This window comes from Syngnathus acus, chromosome 1 (assembly GCF_901709675.1).
Source record: "Syngnathus acus chromosome 1, fSynAcu1.2, whole genome shotgun sequence".
NCBI lineage: Eukaryota > Metazoa > Chordata > Actinopteri > Syngnathiformes > Syngnathidae > Syngnathus > Syngnathus acus.
Genome location: NC_051087.1, coordinates 17436224 through 17451569, shown reverse-complemented (window position 1 = coordinate 17451569; position 15346 = coordinate 17436224). Strand labels below are relative to the sequence as shown.

Genomic DNA, 15346 nt, shown 5'->3' with positions numbered 1-15346 from the left:
CAATGGCAGTGAGCGTAACCGCGCACGTAGAAAATAAGCACTGTCGTCCAGGTTTTGGGACAGCGGCCGGCAAAGCGCCTTTGAGCAATGTGTGGATGCCCTCGCGCTGGGCTGCCGAGGTGCGTCAGCCGGTCAGCACCGCAAGAGCAAAGCTGAGCCGATACACTTTAAAATGTTTAAATGTTTAAGTACAATAAAGTGTTCAAAATTAAAATTATAAAAAAAGTCTTGTGCGGATGCGCTCGCGCTGAGCCGTGGGGGCGCGTCAGTCAGCCAGCACGCAAGAGCAGAGAGGAGCCGTGACACTTTAAAATGTTTTAGAAAGTATTTAAAATACAATAACGTATTTAAAAATACAATAGAGTGTGTAAAAATACAATTATAAAAGTCTGGCGCGGATGCGCTCGCGCTGGGCCGCAGGGGCGCGTCAGTCGGCCAGCACGCAAGAGCAGAGAGGAGCCTTGACACTTTAAAATGTTTTAAAAAGTGTTCAAAATACAATAATGTATTTAAAAGTACAATAGAGTGTATAAAAATGAAATCATAAAAGTCTTGTGCGGATGCGCTCGCGCTGGGCCGCGGGGGCGCGTCAGTCAGCCAGAGCACGCAAGAGCAGAGAGGAGCCGTGACATATTAAAATGTTTTAAAAAGTGTTTAAAATACAATAACGTATTTAAAAGTACAATAGAGTGTATAAAAATAAAATTATAAAAGCCTTGTGCGGATGCTCTTGCGCTGGGCCGCGGGGGCGCGTCAGTCAGCCAGCACGCAAGAGCAGAGAGGAGCCGTGACACTTTAAAATGTTTTAGAAAGTATTTAAAATACAATAACGTATTTAGAAATACAATAGAGTGTGTAAAAATAAAATTATAAAAGTCTTGCGCGGATGCGCTCGCGCTGGGCCGCAGGGGCGCGTCAGTCGACCAGCACGCAAGAGCAGAGAGGAGCCGTGACACTTTAAAATGTTTTAAAAAGTGTTCAAAATACAATAATGTATTTAAAAGTACAATACAGTGTATAAAAATGAAATCATAAAAGTCTTGTGCGAATGCGCTCGCGCTGGGCCGCGGGGGCGCGTCAGTCAGCCAACACGCAAGAGCAGAGAGGAGCCAGACACGTTTACACTTCAAAAAAGGTTCATAAAAGTCTTGTAACAATGTATTTACTCATATTGATTTTCTTATTTATTTAAATAAATAAGAATGTTTCTGCAAGTCAGTTTGACTTTAAAAATTTTACAAAAGTGTTTAAAAATACAAAAATTATTTAAAACACAATAACAAACGAGTGATTAAGTTGTGCACATGTGTATGGTGTACATGTCTACAGACCCTCACAAATATTATTGGCTTCTGGATTGCCACGTAGAGTGCACCACAGCGACGCTGGAGAGAAGACTTACATTCTACATTCTTTAGTAATGCCATGTCAACGCCAAGTTGATTTAACTTTAATATGTTTTAACAGCAACGGCTCAGTGACGCACTGGTTAGCATGTCCGCCTCACAGTTAGGAGGGTGCCGATTCGATTCCACCTCCGACCCTCCCTATGTGGAGTTTACATGTTCTCCCTGAGCCCGTGAGGGTTTCCTCCGGGCACTCCGGTTTCCTCCCACATCCCAAAAACATGCTTGATAATAATAATGATAATAAATTATATTTATAGTGCACTTTACATTTTAAAAAAAATCTCAAAGTGCTACAGAAAATGCCTTTTTAAAAAGAAATGTCTTAAGACCGTTTTTAAAAGTGCCAACCGACTGCGGTGCTCTCAGGTGGACTGGTAGGGCATTTCACAATGTGGGTGAGACGGCGCAGAAAGCCCGGTCTCCCATGGAACGGAGGTTAGTTTTGGGGGTTTTGAGGAGGTAGGTGTTACATGAGCGGAGATTCCGTGTGGAAGACTGGAGAGTCTTGTCCTTAAGGTAAGGGGGTGCGTTGCCATGGATGCATTGATGGGTCAGCAGGGCGATTTTATATTCGGTCCGAGAGGAAATGGGAAGCCTGTGTAGTGATTGGAGGATAGGTGTGATGTGGTCGTATTTGCGCACTCTCATCAGGATCTTGGCGGCGCTGTTTTGGCTGACCAGCTCAGTGGCCTAGTGGTAGAGTGTCCGCCCTGAGACTGGAAGGTTGTGGGTTCAAACCCCGGCCGGGTCATACCAAAGACTATAAAAATGGGACCCATTGCCTCCCTGCTTGGCACTCAGCATTAAGGGTTGGAATTGGGGGGTTAGATCACCAACTGATTCCCGAGCGCGGCACCGCTGCTGCTCACTGCTCCCCTCTCCCCCAGGGGATGGATTAAAATCACACGGGGATGGGTTAAATGCAGAGGACAAATTTCACCACACCCAGGTGTGTGTGTGACGATCATTGGGACTTTAATATATTGGAGCTTTTGAAGGTTCTTGCCAGGGATCCCGATGAGAAGTGCATTGCAGTAGTCGAGCCTGGAGGAGACCAAGGCGTGGACCAGTTTTTCCGCATCCTGCAGTGACAGGGTGGGGCGGAGTTTGGCTATATTTCTAAGGTGGAAGAATTATGTTTTACAGATGTGTTTGATGTGGGCCTCGTAATTGAGGTGGGGGTCCATTCGCACGCCAAGATTGGTGATGACGGATGACAGCGGAATGTCCTGACCAGAAAAAGTGATGGTTGTTTTTGGGGATGATGTGACCTGGTGGGGAGTCCCAATGAGGATGGCTTCCGTTTTGCAGCTGTTTAATTGCAGGAAGTTTTCTCTCATCCATGCCTTTATATCATCCAGGCAGATGGTGAGTGCAGTGGAGATTGAATTAGGTGTTTGGTCCAGTTTTATGTAGAGCTGTGTGTCATCAGCATAGCAATGAGAAGAAAAAACATGCTTGCTGATGACACGGCCGAGGGGTAACATGTACAAAGTGAAGAGGATAGGGCCGAGTACAGATCCTTGGGGAACGCCACAGGTGACAGACTGGGTCTGGGACTTTACACCTCCCAAGGATACACACTCGGTTCGTCCGGAGAGGTAGGAAATAAACCAGTACAAAGCGGTGTTGCGGAGACCAATGGTTGAATGAAGGCGGTTTCTGATTGGGCACTCTAAATTGCCCCTAGGTGTGAGTGCGAGTGCGGATGGTTGTTCGTCTCTGTGTGCCCTGCGATTGGCTGGCAACCAGTTCAGGGTGTCCCCCGTCTACTGCCCGATGACCGCTGGGATAGGCTCCAGCACGCCCGTGACCCCCGTGGGGACAAAGCAGTACAGAAAATGGATGGATGGATGGATGGATGGATAAAGTGTATAAAACTACAATAAAGGTTCATAAAAGTCTTGTGTGGATGTTGTATATATTTACTCTTTCTTTATTTCCCCATCTATTTAAATAAAAAATGTTTATGAAAATCAGTTTGACTTTAAAATGTTTACTAAAGTGTTTAAGTATACAAAAAACATTTAAAAGTACAATATACAGTGTTTAAAAATACAATAAAATACAATAAAGGTTCACAAAAGTCTTATATGGATATTGTAACAATATATTTTCTCTACATCGCGGATTTTCACCTATCGCTGGTGGTCCTGGAACCAATTATCCACGATAAACGAGGGATTACTGTATACAGTACATCACTAAGTCAACGAGAAAGGAAGGCGCTAAACCATGTAATGTTTTATAGGTAAATAATATTGTTGTATACCTGCTGTACAATGACAATAAAGATGTTCAATTCTAAAAAAATAACAGACCCTTGAAATCGCATCTCAAGTAGTACTAAGCAAGTAATATCATTCAATAGCATTCGATGTCTGAAGTCTAGCTGCATATGTATTTTTACTAACTGCAGGTTTTTAATGTTACCGTTTTTCCATGTATAATGCGCCCCCGTGTATAATACGCACCCTAAAAATGGCATGTCGATGCTGGAAAAAAGCCTGTACCCATGTATAATACGCACCCAAATTTTGACTCTTACTTAAGTCCTCCTCCTAATTGAAATGTCATTGCGCCTCATGAATAAGTAGCACCACTTTGGAGAGGCTCGGAAGTTTGAATCCGGGTGGTCTCTCTTTATCCATTTCATCGCCAAAATTCTAATCTCAAGAGTGCTGATGGCTATTCCACCAGCTCTTCTCTCCCTAATGAACTCCACTAATTGTTCCTCAACATCTGGATACTGTGCTTTCTTTCCTCTTCCAGGTGCTCTTGCTGAAGCCTTCGCTGTATCAAATTGATTCTTTTTCTTCCTCCAGAGTCTTATGTTTGATTCATTGACATCAAATTGGCGCGCAGCTGCCCTATTGCCTAATTCTTCTGCCACTTCAATGACTTTCTTTTGAAATGCTATACTATAACTTGCTCTCTTAACCATTTTGATGAAACTGCTAATTAAACTGAACTCTCGCTCATTAAATAGTTGACGTGTCTTGCGCATCCGTTCTGCGCATCGGATCCATAGTGCGCATACGCAGTGATACTGCCTCCGTATGACATCCGGTCTGCGATGGAGATTAAAAAACAAACAATATTTGACAATAACACACCATCAAGGATTGCACCATCGCATCAAACGATGTGTCGTCAATTATAAATTTTACTGACTAAGTGTGTTGGGCAGGATGGCTGAATGCGATGCGCGATTGATGTGTCTTGCGCATCCGTTCTGCGCATAAAGTCATGGCGGCCTCCGTATGATATCCGGTCTGCGATGGAGATTAAAAAACAAACAATATTTGACAATAACACACCATCAAGGATTGCATCATCGCATCAAACGATGTGTCGTCAATTATGAATTTTACTGATTAAGTGTGTTGGGCAGGATGGCTGAATGCGATGCGCGATTGACAACAAACAAGAAGAAAGGTGATTTCAAGTTTTATTTCGAGGGAGATTTTCTTCAAAAATTGTTGTACCCATGTATAATACGCACCCAAGATTTTAGGACAATAAATTAGTTAAATTTTGCGCATTATACATGGAAAAAACGGTAGACATGGGAAAACCAGAGAGTAATACATCACAATCATTGAGGCGGGACGTAACAAATGCATAAATAAAGATTTTTACATGTAAGGGATCAGACAGTACAGCCAAGTGCGTAGCGACAGAGACTTTATTGTGGGGGGGGTAGATGGGAACAGCTGGCGCTGGAGCGGCGATCTGGCTGGGGTGGACAAGCAATTCTGCGGGATTTCCGAATTGTTAAGCGAGTCAGTTTCTCAGGAACTGATGAGTGAAGCAGCATCACGGGACAGACTGACACTCGGGTCTGCGCTGGCGGCGCTGATATAGCGCTGTCCATGAGCCCGTGGCAGGTGCCGGCGATTCCACTGATAGGGGGGGGCGTGGTCCTGTCACAGGTGGCGCCAGCACGTGACAGACGGGACGGCTCCCGACGTCCCCAGGAACCAAAAAAAAAAAAAAAAAAAAGAGGAAGGCAACCCCCCGGATGACCAGGCGGGGGGGTCAGCACTCCGCCGAAACGTCCGACTCCTCGCCGGACGCAGGATCGACGGACGCGGGAGCAGAAGACCCCGGTACCGGCGGACAAGACCTCCCCGGACCCTCACCCCTGGTCCCCTCGTCCCTCCTCGGGCGCCCGCGCCGAGGACTCGGTTGGTCCGGATGACAGCGATGGAACTCCGTGATAAGCGAACGGTCGAGTATCCAGCGGCTCGGAACCCAGGAGCAGTGCGCGTCGTCATAACCCTCCCAATCCACGAGGTATTGGAGGCCACGACCGCGCCGCCGCGATCGGAGCAAGAAGCGGACAGCGTAAGCCGGACCCCCATCGACGAGCTGGGGCGGCGAACGGGCGCCGGCGCCAACGCGCTCTCAAAGATGGGCCGCACACGGGACACGTGGAATGTGGGGTGAACCTTCATGGACCCTGGAAGGAGAAGACGGACGGCCGACGGGCCAATCACCTTCTGAAAAGGGAACGGTCCAACAAAGCGGGGCGCCAGCTTGCGGGATCCCGCTCGCAGCGGCAAATCCCGCGTCGAGAGCCACACACGCTGCCCCACTCTGTACTCCGGAGCCGGCGTCCGGCGCTTGTTCGCCTGGCGGGCGTAGCCTGAAACAGAGCGGAGAAGAACGATCCGGGCCCTCGCCCAGGCTCGATGACAACGGCGGACACAAGCCTGGGCCGACGGGCACGGCGTACCACGCTCCTGGTGGGCGAACAAGGGTGGCTGGTACCCGAAGACGCAGTGGAAAGGCGAAAGTCCCGTGGCCAAGCTGGGGAGGGAATTGTGAGCATACTCTACCCAGGGAAGCTGTTGGACCCGGCGGCCATGCATCGGAGGGACCTGCCCAGTTCCTGGTTCAGGCGCTCCGCTTGAACATTGGACTGAGGGTGAAACCCCGAGGAGAGGCTGGCCGTAGCGCCGAGGAGTCGGCAGAACTCCGCCCAGAAGGTGGAAGCGAATTGTGGACCTCGGTCTGACACGATGTCTTGTGGGAGACCGTGGTGACGAAACACCTCCCGCACCATGATGGACGCAGTCTGCTTCACAGATGGGAGCTTAGGCAGAGGGATGAAATGCGTCATCTTGCTGAAACGGTCCACCACCGTGAGGACCACCGTGTTTCCCTCCGAGGGGGGGAGGCCCGTGACAAAGTCGATTGACAGGTGAGACCAGGGATGCTGGGGAACCGGCAAGGGTTGAAGCAGCCCGGCCGGAGGACGAGTAGACGTCTTACAGCGGTTACAAATCGAGCAGGCTCTGATGTAATTGCTGGTGTCCACTTGCCAGGTGGGCCACCAGAAACGCTGTGCCACCACGTACCTCGTGCGTGCAGCTCCGGGATGACAGGCCAGGCGTGAATCGTGCGCCCATTGCAGGATGGACGACCGCAGGCCTTCAGGGACGAACAGGCGACCCTTCGGGCAGTTGCTGGGGCCGGGTTGATCACGTGATGCGGCTTCCACTTGGCGTTCAATCTCCCATGAAAGAGCCGCCACCCGAACCGAGCTCGGGAGGATAGTGGGAGGCGGACCCTGTCCCTCCTCCCCACCAGGAAACAAACGCGACAGGGCGTCCGCCTTCGCGTTACGGGAACCCGGTCTGTAGGAAAGAGAGAACTCAAACCGGTCAAAGAACAGAGCCCACCGTGCTTGTCTCGCGTTCAGTCTCTTGGCCGATCTCAGATACTCCAAGTTGCGGTGGTCGGTCCAGACAATGAACGGAGTGGTGGCACCCTCCAGCCAATGCCGCCACTCCTCCAAGGCCAACTTGACGGCGAGGAGCTCCCGATTACCGATGTCATAGTTCCGTTCTGAGGCTGACAAGCGGCGAGAAAAAAAGGCGCACGGGTGGAGACAATCGTCTTGGCGGCTACGTTGGGACAACACCGCCCCGACACCCACGTTCGAGGCGTCCACCTCGACCACGAACTGTCTGTCGGTATCGGGGACTCGGAGGATGGGAGCGGATGTGAACCTCCTCTTAAGCTCCTGAAATGCCTGTTCTGCCCGTTCCGTCCATTTGTACGGGGAGGCGGGGCTGGTAAGGGCGGTGAGGGGCGCGGCCACCGTGCTGTATCCACGGATAAAACGGCAATAAAAGTTCGCGAATCCTAAGAACTGTTGCAGCCGCTTGCGTGTTTCGGGAACAGGCCATGACGTGACCGCTTGCACCTTCCCAGGGTCCATTTCGATGGATCCCTCACGCACCACGTAGCCGAGGAATTTGACAGAGGAGGCGTGGAACTCGCACTTCTCTGCCTTCACGAAGAGCGAATTCTCCAGGAGGCGGCGCAGCACCGCCCGAACATGCTTGATGTGCTCAGGGAGCGAGCGGGAGAAGATGAGGATGTCGTCCAAATAAACGAACACGAATTTGTCCAGCATGTCTCGTAACACGTCATTTATCAAGGACTGGAAAACCGCTGGGGCGTTGGTGAGCCCAAACGGAACCACCAAGTACTCGTAGTGTCCGCTCGGGGTGTTGAAAGCCGTCTTCCACTCGTCTCCCTCCCGGATGCGGATCAGGTGATAGGCGTTGCGAAGATCCAGCTTTGTGAAGATGATGGCACCCTGAAGGCACTCGAAGGCGGAAGAAAGAAGAGGCAGAGGGTATCGGTTCTTTACAGTGATCTCGTTTATTCCCCGGTAGTCGACGCACGGGTGGAGTGTGCGCTCCTTCTTCTTCACGAAGAAAAACCCCGCTCCCGCAGGTGAAGAGGACGACCGTATGATACCGGCCGCCAGGGATTCCCGGATGTATTCCTCCATAGCCCGGCGCTCAAGAGCGGACAGGGAGTAGACGCGTCCCTTGGGAGGGAAGGTGCCGGGCAACAGATCGATGGCGCAATCGTAGGACCGGTGTGGAGGAAGAGAAGTGGCCCTGGCTTTACTAAAAACCTCTTTGAGTTCGTGATACAATGCTGGTACATTGGAGATGTCGGGACTGTACCTGGGTGGGGCTCTCCCGAGTGGCCTGGTGGCCGCCTTCAGGCACACCCGATGGCAGCGTTCACTCCACTGCCGAACAACCCCCACTTCCCCAGTCCAGCACCGGGTTGTGCTGCCGCAACCAAGGGTGCCCCAGTATGAGCTGCTGTCCTGGGAGGGAAAGAAGAAAAAACTGGATGGTCTCGTGGTGATTGCCGGAGAGCAGTAACTTAACTGGTTCCGTCACGAAAGCCACCTCGCCGATCAGATGGCCATCAATGGCACATGCGGGAATGGACGGGCTCAGAGGCAGGAAGTCGATACCCCACTGACGTGCCAGGCTAATGTCCATGATGTTCCCCTCCGCCCCGGAATCCACCAAGGCTGCCACGTTCTGGTCGCCCGCCGCAAGCTGGACACGTGGCTGTAGCGTGAGCGTGCTGGGACTGGGAAAGCCGGTGCTGGTCGAGCTCACGCGGATCCCCCGACGCCGCGTGAGCTCCGGCCTTTTAACGGGCACCCCGCCACCCGATGACCCCCCTCCCCACAGTAAAAACACAAGCCCAGTGAGAAGCGTTGACGGTGCTCCTCTGAGGGAACCTGAGCCCTTCCCAGATCCATGGGCTCGGCGGGTGGTGTGGTTGGCGGGTCCCCAGCAGACGGAGGAAGGTGACCACGTGGGTTCCGCAGGGACCTCCGCTCCCGATCGCGCCGCCGCGTCCGGATCCGCCGGTCTACTCGGGCCGCCAAGTCCATCGCGCCCTTCAGTGTTCGCGGGTGATCACAGGAAACTAGTTCGTCTTTCATGTACTCGGCGAGGCCGTTGAGGAATGTGCTAACGAGCGCCAGCGTGTTCCATCCGGTGCTGCCGGCCAACGTCTGGAACTTAAGTGCGTACTCCGCGACCGATCGGCTACCTTGACGCAGCGTCGCCAGTTCCTCGGTGGCGTCTTCGGCGGCGGAGCCCAGGTCGAATAGGCAGAGAAATTCCTCCGCGAAGGCGTCGAACAAATCGCAAGCCGGGGCCATCCTTTCGTATTCGGCCAGACCCCACAGCCGCGCCTCGCCCGTGAGGTGGGTTAGGACGAACCCGACCTTGGCAGATTCCGACGCAAACGTGACGGGCTGGAGGCTGAACATTATACGGCAGTTAGTCACGAATGCCCTCACATGCTTGGGATCTCCGTTAAACTTCTCGATGTTGCCGAGGCGGGGCTCCGGGACGTCCACGAGCCTCCTGGCCTCGGCAGACGGGCGGTGCGGGGGTGCCGTGACAGCCGGGAACGCAGCCACCGACAGTCTCTGGAGGGCTTGGGCCATCTCCTGCTGCTGTAGCTGTTGTTGTTGACCAACCTCGATCAGATTCCGGATGTCGGCGGACAGGCTGCTGATGGCGGTCTCGGCTCGCTCCAGTCGGCTCAATGCCGTCTCGTCGTTCGCTGGCTGCATCGCGTTGGTCAGTCTGTACTGTAAGGGATCAGACAGTACAGCCAAGTGCGTAGCGACAGAGACTTTATTGTGTGGGGGGGAAGATGGGAACAGCTGGCGCTGGAGCGGCGATCTGGCTGGGGTGGACAAGCAATTCTGCGGGATTTCCGAATTGTTAAGCGAGTCAGTTTCTCAGGGACTGATGAGCGAAGCAGCATCACGGGACAGACTGACACTCGGGTCTGCGCTGGCGGCGCTGATATAGCGCTGTCCATGAGCCCGTGGCAGGTGGCGGCGATTCCACTGACAGGGGGGGCGTGATCCTGTCACAGGTGGCGCCAGCACGTGACATTACATCACTTGCAGAAAGAGTGGGACAGATTTTCACAATATTGCAGAGGAGAAAAAAATGAAGCAGGGTGCATTTGAAAACAGCAGAAATTTCATCATTTGTAATAAACATTCACATCACATTTGAGTGAAATTTCCTCTTCTTTATTAATAAATAAATACATAAATAATATAAACACAAAATATCAGGATAAAAACAAAGATGATATACAAAAAGTCAGCACTTAATTACACAGAGCTGTGTTATTAACCTATCTATTTAATCTAATCAGATCTATTCTCTTCCGGTCTTTTGTTGTCATTTGTCATGAAACTGTTTATTGTTTATTTATTTGATCTATTTAATTATTAATTGTTGTTATTAGCCTATCTATTTAATCTATTCAGATCTATTCTCTTCCGGTCTTTTGTTGTCATTTTTGTCGTGTCCAATGTGTATATTGTCTCTGTCTATACCTGTATATGTAGTATTTAACTGCTGGCAACTGAATTTTCCCCCAGGATCAATAAAGTATTTCTCACTCTCTCTCTCTCTTTCTCTCTCTCTCTCTCTCTCTCTAGCAGTTGTTTCATGGTCACTGTTGATGTCGGGTTGAAACCTCATAAGTTACCATTTGTTAAATATTTTACATTTGATCGAAAAGCTATTACACGTGGGTGTTAATTTTAACATTGACTAATCTAAAGTGTTGAAAACGGCTTGCTTGGGGTCTCCTGAAAAAGGACTATTTTGGAGGTACAAAGTTACTGCCCAATGCTGGAGATATGTGATATTTTGTAACCATAAAAAAACTAAAATTCACTTATCCCTTTCAAGTCTCTGTGGAGCCTACATCGTGACAAATGAGATATTATATCAAGATATTCGAAGGTAAAAAAAAATATTTTCTCATTCTATCCATCAATTATCTGAACCGCTTATCCTCACAAGAGTCGCAAGCTTTTGTCTCATTCATTTGTTGAGTTTAAATTCTTTATCTGTAGTTAGAACAAAAACAATTTTGTTTCAATAGTTTTAGAGAAAATTGTGAGATATTTATAGTCATCGACACACGTATTGTTGAGAAGTAATGCAAATGGGTTAATGTGTGAACAATGCGAAATGCAGAGTCAGTGGGAAACACAATAGTACCGGACTCTACCTTGTCTGCAAGTTTGGTGAAGTTCTGTTGCGCATAGCGGACGACATCTCCCACTTTGAAGATTGGGCAGTAAGTATTGTTGACCATGTCAAAGTTGCATTGATTGATGTACTTGTCAGTAATGGTGGGGAGGAAGTTGCCTCTGAGCATAGAGAAAACATATCTCGTTGTGAATAATATAGCATAAATCAAATAATTCATTGTATACTTTTAAAGTTTCACATTTCATTTCATCAACTTACTTTGTGTAGTTGAAGGTTGGAAATCGAATACTGTTTTTGATGAAAATTGTGAAATTTTCCACTTCCATCATTGGTGTGCTGACAAAGGGACAAAATTAAAATTAGTTAAAATAAAATGAGTTAAAAATTATTTAAAGGCTGTTTCATCTGGAGTCATAAGAAACTGCATCCTTACAGTCACATTATAACATACCTGCTTGATCAGCAAGGCACGAGCACTCAACTTGAGCAGGTGCTGCATATTTATAAGGATTTAAATATTAAAGACTGTTTAATTCACTCGGCTGAAGTACTTTTGTTGTGTCTGAGTTGCTGTGTTTGCCAACATTATTTGTTGCACCTTGACATGGATTTTGTGCCTATCCTTGAATCAAAATTTTAATGGAAAGAAAAGAACAAAAGAAGAAAGTTCAACCCCTCTCAAGATGACTGCACAACAAAGCCATGTGTCAAGGCAAGTCAGCATGTGTCTCACTAGAACTTGGCACACCAGCTCAGGCTCCTTTCTTGTCAGAGGGCTAATTTCCACATTTCAGACTCAGTCAGTTTTTGTAGCCAGGGACCCCCGAGTCCTCATCTCCAGCCCCCAAAATTAGCTTACCATTTACAAGGGTTGTGAGCCCGTGAGAAGGTGGGCCCACGTATCCTCTTCAAGCTATGCCCTGCCAGACTACCAGATGCTCCAATCAAGACCCATTTCCAGGCCTTGCTCCAAATAAATGCCCCAATGGCATGTGTCTGGTGATGAAAAAGTTGCTTTGTTGGTTGTTGCCATTATGGAGGGTCTTAAACCACAACCCCAAGAATAATCAGTTTTCTTTGGGTCACCTTGCTCGGGCTCCTGTATGCCCTCCGTCAACTGAGTTGCTTATTTGATTGGTGAAGAAGCAGGGCCCAAAGCCGTTTGGGGGTAAAAACTAATGTGCTTATTGGCAGGCGTGCCATGTCTTGAACCAACTAGGCCATACCAAACTCCTTTATTGTATTACCAAGTGTCCGACTGAGCTGGATTATGTGTTTGACAGCCCTGCCTGACTCCAACTCATGCTGGGTTTACACCTAATGGCTTTCACAGTCTCAGACTAATAACTGATTCTTAAAGTTTCTCTGGAGTCTCTGCGCACTCCTGTCAGCACGGTCGTCTAGTTTAAGGTAGTAATCACCGTCATTTTGAGCCAATATTTTCCTATTCAAAGGTGTTTGATATGATAATAATCCTTACCTGTCTTTGCGGTCATGTGACATAAACAAAAAACAATAGATGAGCGCAAACGAAACTGGAAACAGAAACAATTGACAGCAATCATGAGAGCGACATGAACGAAGGTAAAACCATCACAAACGTGACTCCACTATGAAAATTGACCGCCCAGAAAGAGGAGCAGATGGTAATGCTGTGGTGCCACTAGCCCAGTCTATAAATATTAATCCTATAAATATTAATGAACAGCTCATTTCACACCATTGACACTTCCCCTGACTTGAAATATTATATTGAGACTTTTAACTCAGCGTTGAGCTCTCTACGCTTCCAAGCCAATGCTAATTTGAGAGTTGGTTCTATCCGTGACTCAGATAAACAGCAACGGTGACATAATAATGATTATGGTATTATTATATGATATAATTCTAAAGAGGCGGCTCGGTGGCGCACTGGCTGACACGTCCGCCTCACAGTTAGGAGGGTGCGTGTTCGATCCTACCTCCGGCCCTCCCTGTGTGGAGTTTGCATGTTCTCCCCGTGTCCGCGTGGGTTTTCTCTGGGCACTCCGGTTTCCTCCCACATCCCCAAAAACATGCTTGGTAGGCCGATTGAGCACTCCAAATTGCCCCTAGGTGTGAGTGCAAGTGCGGATGGTTGTTCGTCTCTGTGTGCCCTGCGATTGGCTGGCAACCAGTTAAGGGTGTCCCCGTCTACTGCCCGATGACAGCTAGGATAGGCTCCAGCACGCCCGTGACCCCCGTGGGGATAAAGTGGTACAGAAAATGGATGGATGGATGGATAATTCTAAAATAAATTATAAATAATTAAAATCTGTTTGAAATACTTTATAGTTCTGTGTCATATAGCTGGAGAATATGCCACAGTGATTTCCGGGGGATGCTGTCGAAAGCTCTCTTGAAATCGATGTAATTGATGATGAGGGGTGTCTGGAGTTCTTGGCATGATGTTGCGAAGAGTGAAGATCTGTTCTGAGCAGGACCTTCCCTTTCGGAAGCCAGCTTGTTCTTCCATTAGGATGGTGTCTACCTCATGTTTTAGACGTTGGAGCAGCACACTGCAGAATACCTTGCCAGGGATCAACAGCAGTGTGATGCCCCACCAGTTGTTACAGTCTGCGAGGTTTCCCTTTTTGGACAGTTGTTGGAATAATTGGATGGTGGAGCACTGGTCACCCCTCACAGAGGCCCTCATAATCTACGAGTACGACTCCCTTGCTCCAACAAAGTTCTCTATCTAGCTCCAAAGAATTTTAACTCCCAATCATACGTGTGGTTTTATACTTCCCTTCCTTTCTTAGCCATCCCTGTCAGAGGCCCTCACTAGTTATGAGCAGAACTCCCTTGCACCAACAAAGTTCTCTGTTTAGTTCAAGAGAACTCCTTTCACTCCAAATCATCCCTGTAGTTCTTATCCATAGATTGTTGTTGAATGGGACTGTTTTTCTTTAAGTGTTATACAAACCGGATTCGGTTGAAGTTGGGAAATTGTGTAAAATGTAAATAAAAACAAAATACAACGATTTGAAAATCCTTTTCAACCCATATTCAATTGAATACACTACAAAGACAACGTATTTAATGTTCAAACCGATAAAGTTAATTGTTTTTTGCCAAATAATAATTAACTTAGAATTTCATGGCTGCAACACGTCCAGTAGAAGTTGGGAAAGGTGGCAAAAAATACTGAGAAAGCTGAGAAAAGCTCATCAAACACCTATTTGGAACATCCCACATGTGATCAGGCTAATTGGGCACAGGTAGGTACCATGATCGTGTATAAAAGAAGCCTCCCCAACCATTCACAAGCAAGGATGGGGCGAGGTTCACCACTTTGTCCACAACTGCGTGAGAAAATAGTTGAACAGTTTAAGAACAACATTTCTCAAAGCAAAATTGCAAGGAATTTAGGGATTTCAACATCTACAGTCCATAATATCATCAAAAGGTTCAGAGAATCTGGTGAAATCACAGAACGTAAGCGCCACAGCCGGAAACCAAGACTGAATGACCGTGACCTTCGATCCCTCAGATGACACTGCCTTAAAAACCTACATGAGTGTGTAAAGGATATCACCAAATGGGCTCAGGAAAACTTCAGATAAACCACTGTCAGTAAATACAGTTCTACCATGCAAAGCAAAAGCCGTTTATGAACAACATCCAGAAACCCCGCCAGGTTCTCTGGGCCCGAGCTCATGTAAAATGGACTGATGCACAATGGAAAAGTGTTTTGTGGTCTGATGAGTCCACTTTTCAAATTGTTCTTGGAAACACTGGACGTCGTGCCCTCCGGACCAAAGAGGAAGCGGACCATCCGGACTGTTATCAACGAAAAGTTCAAAAGCCAGCATCTGTGATGGTATGGGAGTGCATTAGTTCCCATGGAATGTGTCGAGTTACATGGTGGATAGGATGGTAAAAGATGGTGCGTGAGTGTGTATTGGATTTGGCCCAGATGAATTGGCTAAGATGAAATTCCATATTTCAAACCTTGACGTGGAAGACCTGAAGAAGGGGGCCTGAGTAGGGGTTACTTAAAAGTTAGTACTTCAAAATTAACTATTGTTAAATTGGTAA

At 48.3% G+C, this 15346-nt stretch overlaps 1 protein-coding gene across 1 annotated transcript in view; it reads right to left on the bottom strand.

The window, feature by feature from the left end:
• LOC119122448 (P2X purinoceptor 3-like) overlaps positions 1-15346 on the bottom strand; it is a 103785-nt gene that overhangs the window by 46828 nt on the left and 41611 nt on the right. The window contains exons 6-7 of the mRNA XM_037250772.1: positions 11546-11623; positions 11304-11445 (exon numbers count right to left, since the gene is read on the bottom strand). Of these exons, the coding sequence (XP_037106667.1) occupies positions 11304-11445; positions 11546-11623 (220 nt within the window). The remainder of the gene's footprint in view (positions 1-11303; positions 11446-11545; positions 11624-15346) is intronic.